The 3,563-nt window shown below is 55.8% G+C and overlaps 1 protein-coding gene across 1 annotated transcript in view; it reads left to right on the forward strand.

The window, feature by feature from the left end:
• RAD51D (RAD51 paralog D) overlaps positions 1–1,287 on the forward strand; it is a gene marked incomplete at its 5' end in the record, with an annotated part of 4,776 nt that extends 3,489 nt beyond the window's left edge. The window contains 2 exons of the mRNA XM_010087469.1: positions 683–850; positions 1,204–1,287. Coding sequence (XP_010085771.1) covers positions 683–850; positions 1,204–1,287 — 252 coding nt within the window. The remainder of the gene's footprint in view (positions 1–682; positions 851–1,203) is intronic.
• Between the last annotated feature and the right edge of the window lie 2,276 nt (positions 1,288–3,563).

Consider the following 3,563-nt stretch of genomic DNA (forward strand, 5'->3'; position numbering starts at 1 on the left):
TGTGGAGCAAGACCTGGGCTGACTCGCTGCCTGCTTTTGTGGCTGTCCTCAGCCAGCGCGGCATTCGCTCGGCTCACCGAGGTAGAGGTGAGCTCGGACAGCTCAGAGGGTTGGTTGTATTTATTTTTGATATAACACCATTCATTTAGGGGGCTGGCCAGCTTGCTAAATAACCTCTTGGTTAGTTCCCTGGGAGGAACCACAGGGCATTGCACCATCCAGCCGGAGACGAGGACTCAAGGGGCCTTGCTCTGGTCTTCCCCAGCTCTTGGCCAAGCGATTGCGTTCGCTTCAATGCGCCCAGACCGGTTACTGGGACCACAGTTAATGGGGTTGAACTGGGAAAGCCGGGGCGGACAACGGCCGGGCGCTGCAGGGTGTCGAGCCAGTCCTGCCCTTTGATCAGTGATAAAGTGACAAGGACAGGGTGCTGGGGAGGATGCTTGGAGGCTGCAAGTTAAACTTTGCAGGTGGCTTCAGCACCAGGAGCCGCTGCAGGTACGGGCGAGCTCCTGCCTGAGGACGTGCCTGGGACAGTTGTGTTTGAAGGGAGGGCATGGGCATGCTGAGCAGGAGGGCTGGGATGGAGAAGGAAAAACTTCACAGAAGTAGCAGACCTGGTGTTCATGACACGGGGTGGCAGTGCTTTTCCTAGGCACTGATAAGCCTGGTTGTGCTGCAGGTGACTAACCAGGTGACAAGGGACAGCAGCACCAGCCCACTGAAGCCAGCCCTCGGCCGCTCCTGGAGTTTCGTGCCCAGCACCCGGGTGCTGCTGGAGAACAAAGAAGCCACCTGGGAGAAAGCCACCACGCAGCGCATCGCGTCCTTGGCAAAGTCACCGCGGCAGGTGAGGCTCCTGGACCGGTCCCTCTGGTGATGGAGATGCAGCTGCGTGACCTGATCCACGTGGGTTTGGATGCGGTGGTGTGCTGGGCAGCCCAGCGCATCCTGGATGTGATAGTTGATGGTGTGGCTGGGGATATCTGGGAGCGAGATGTTCGTTCTTTATTAAATTGCATTCTCTATTTGTAACGCTGTGTTCAGCAGACCCAGTTAAAATGAGGGCACCAGCAGAAAGAAATCCTCAAGGGGATGTAATTGGGGATTTTTGGCTCTGGGACAGGGGATGGAGCAATGCAGAGGTTTGTCCTTAGAGCCCCAGCAGTGAGAGATGAAGCTCTTCTCTGTTTCTCCTTGCAGCCGACGGGGATACAGGTGGAGCTGGATATTGGAAGTGCTGATGTGCAGGAGCCAAGCCCAGCGACACCCACGCACGGCATCTGATCCGGGTGGAAAAGCCAACGAGAGGTCCAGGAGAGCTGCAGAAAAAGCAGGCAAGCACAGCGAAGGGTTGACAGGCTGCCTCCGAGTCCTGCAGCCCTGGGAAGGACCAACAAGAAGCAGCTCTTGTTCTTCTGCGCTGGGGAGAAAATGAGCGTGGGGTTCCCCGGAGACGTCCTTGTCTCAGCAGATGCTGCGTGCAGTGGCTGGGCTGGTGGGCAGTGGGACAGCCAGGTCCTGTCCTCTGCGGCAGGCTTGTCATCAGCCAGCAGAGCCAGCCCTGTCCCGAGGGCTTGGCTGGGGACCAGCTGCCGTGTCCCTGCCCAAGCCCATGGCTCCTCACGGTGGGTTTGTTCCCCCCATCGCTCGCTGCCCTCTGGTCCCAGAGCTCTGATGGTCCTTGGGCAGCCCACTGTGGTCTTGGTTCAGAAATTAAAAAAAAAAAAAAAGTTGCATGCTGCTGTGCTTGTTGAGAGCTGGATTGCAATTAAGGCGACTGCTGTTAATTACAGTGTTGACCTGGCAGGGCTGGGGTGGTTCCCCTGAGCAGGGGAATGTGCCAGAGCAATGTCAGCTGGACCATTGAACAGTTTTTAGTAAAAATAAATGTATTTTCAGGTTGTGTATTTATTTGCATTTCTGGGCTTTCCAGGCTGGGGAGCCCCAGGGCTTGCAGCCTGGCTGGCGGGGGGGGGGGGAGGAGGATGGTTTTCCTGTCCGCTAGAGACCCGTGCTGATGGGGAGGAGGAGGAGAATGGTTTTCCTGTCCGCTAGAGACCCGTGCTGATGTGGCTGGTCCTTACAAGCAGAAAATTCAGAAAATTTAGGTTATGTCTCCTGAGGCAGCGAATAAAGAACTGGTGCACATGAATTTCAACCCAAACCAGCACTACTAGTTTATCTCTCTGCCTGAAGGTCTGTAGGGGAAGCGAAACTCTCGCAGGGGAGCAGGGGAAGGACCAAACAGAAGCCTCTTGGGGGTGGACCAGGGAGGCTTTCCCGCTGTCTCCTTGCCCTCGCCAGCAGGAGGGTGAGAAGGGGAACAGCCCGCTGCAAACCCTGCATCCACCACCCACCCCGAATGCATCTTGGCTGTGGCCCCCGGGTGCACTGTCACCGGGGAGCAGTCGTGGGACGGTGACTCAGTGGGGACAGTGCCATCAGCGAGGACGCGCAGGCTGTGCTCCACCAAAGCTGCCCATCCCAGGCTGTCGGGCATCGCTGTGTCCTGGGGGGTTTCTCTCCCCTTGGCTAGCAGCTCACTGCAGCTGCGGGAGTTTTACGCCCTCTTGAAAAACATCCGGATGGGTCGGGGAGGATGGCGTGGTATGGGGCACGGCTGCATTTTGGGGGGCAGCTGCTCTGCTCCCGGGGTCGCTGCTGAGGTGGGCAGTGTGTGTGCGAGGTGATGCCCGTGTCTGGAATTTCTGGCTGCGTTGCTGCGGGAAGGTGCTGCTGGGGGTGCTGGTTGTTGCTGGTGCGGGGACAGCAGAAGGGTTCAGCCTTTGGGAATCTCGTACCCGATCAGGAAAAACTTGACTTCTTACTCCAGCTGATTTGCCCTGAATTTGCATAGTAAAATCAGGCTGCAAAGAGTTTCTGACCTACATCTCCTAATTCAGCCTTTCACCCCCATCCTCACCCAGCACTTCTGCGTCCCTGGGGGACGGGGGCTGGCTGTGCCACCACGCATGGGGACGTCCCCTCACCCGTGCATCCCCTTGCCTCAATCAGCTGAAAAACTGATGGAAAGGCCTGGAGCAGGGTTTTATCACCCAGGGGAGACAGGGCACCCCTCATGCCGAGCAGGGTGGGTGCCTTTGGGCACTGAGGGCTCGTTTGCCCTCGATACATATAGAATGCATATAGGAGTGTGTGTGTATGTATGGTGTGTATATATGGCTGTGTGTATATGTATGCCTCCTGTATGAATTACATATAGCAGTGTGTGTCTATACGTGTGGTGTGCATGTATGTATATATATTAGGGGGGTTGTGTCCATGTCTGTGTATATATGGCTGTGCATATATCCCTATATATGGGTGTACCTGTATGTATATGTATGTGTATATGTATGCCTCCCATATAAATTACATATAGCAGTGTGGGTCTATACGTGTGGTGTGCATGTGTGTATATATGGGGGGTGTGTCCATGTCTGTGTATATATGGCTGTGTGCATACACCTATATAGGGTGTAGCTGTGTGTACGTGTATGCTCCCCGTGCCATGCAGCTCACCCCCATGCCCACAGCAGAAACTCCTCCAAAACACATGG

Source organism: Pterocles gutturalis, unplaced genomic scaffold (assembly GCF_000699245.1).
Source record: "Pterocles gutturalis isolate BGI_N339 unplaced genomic scaffold, ASM69924v1 scaffold12986, whole genome shotgun sequence".
NCBI lineage: Eukaryota > Metazoa > Chordata > Aves > Pterocliformes > Pteroclidae > Pterocles > Pterocles gutturalis.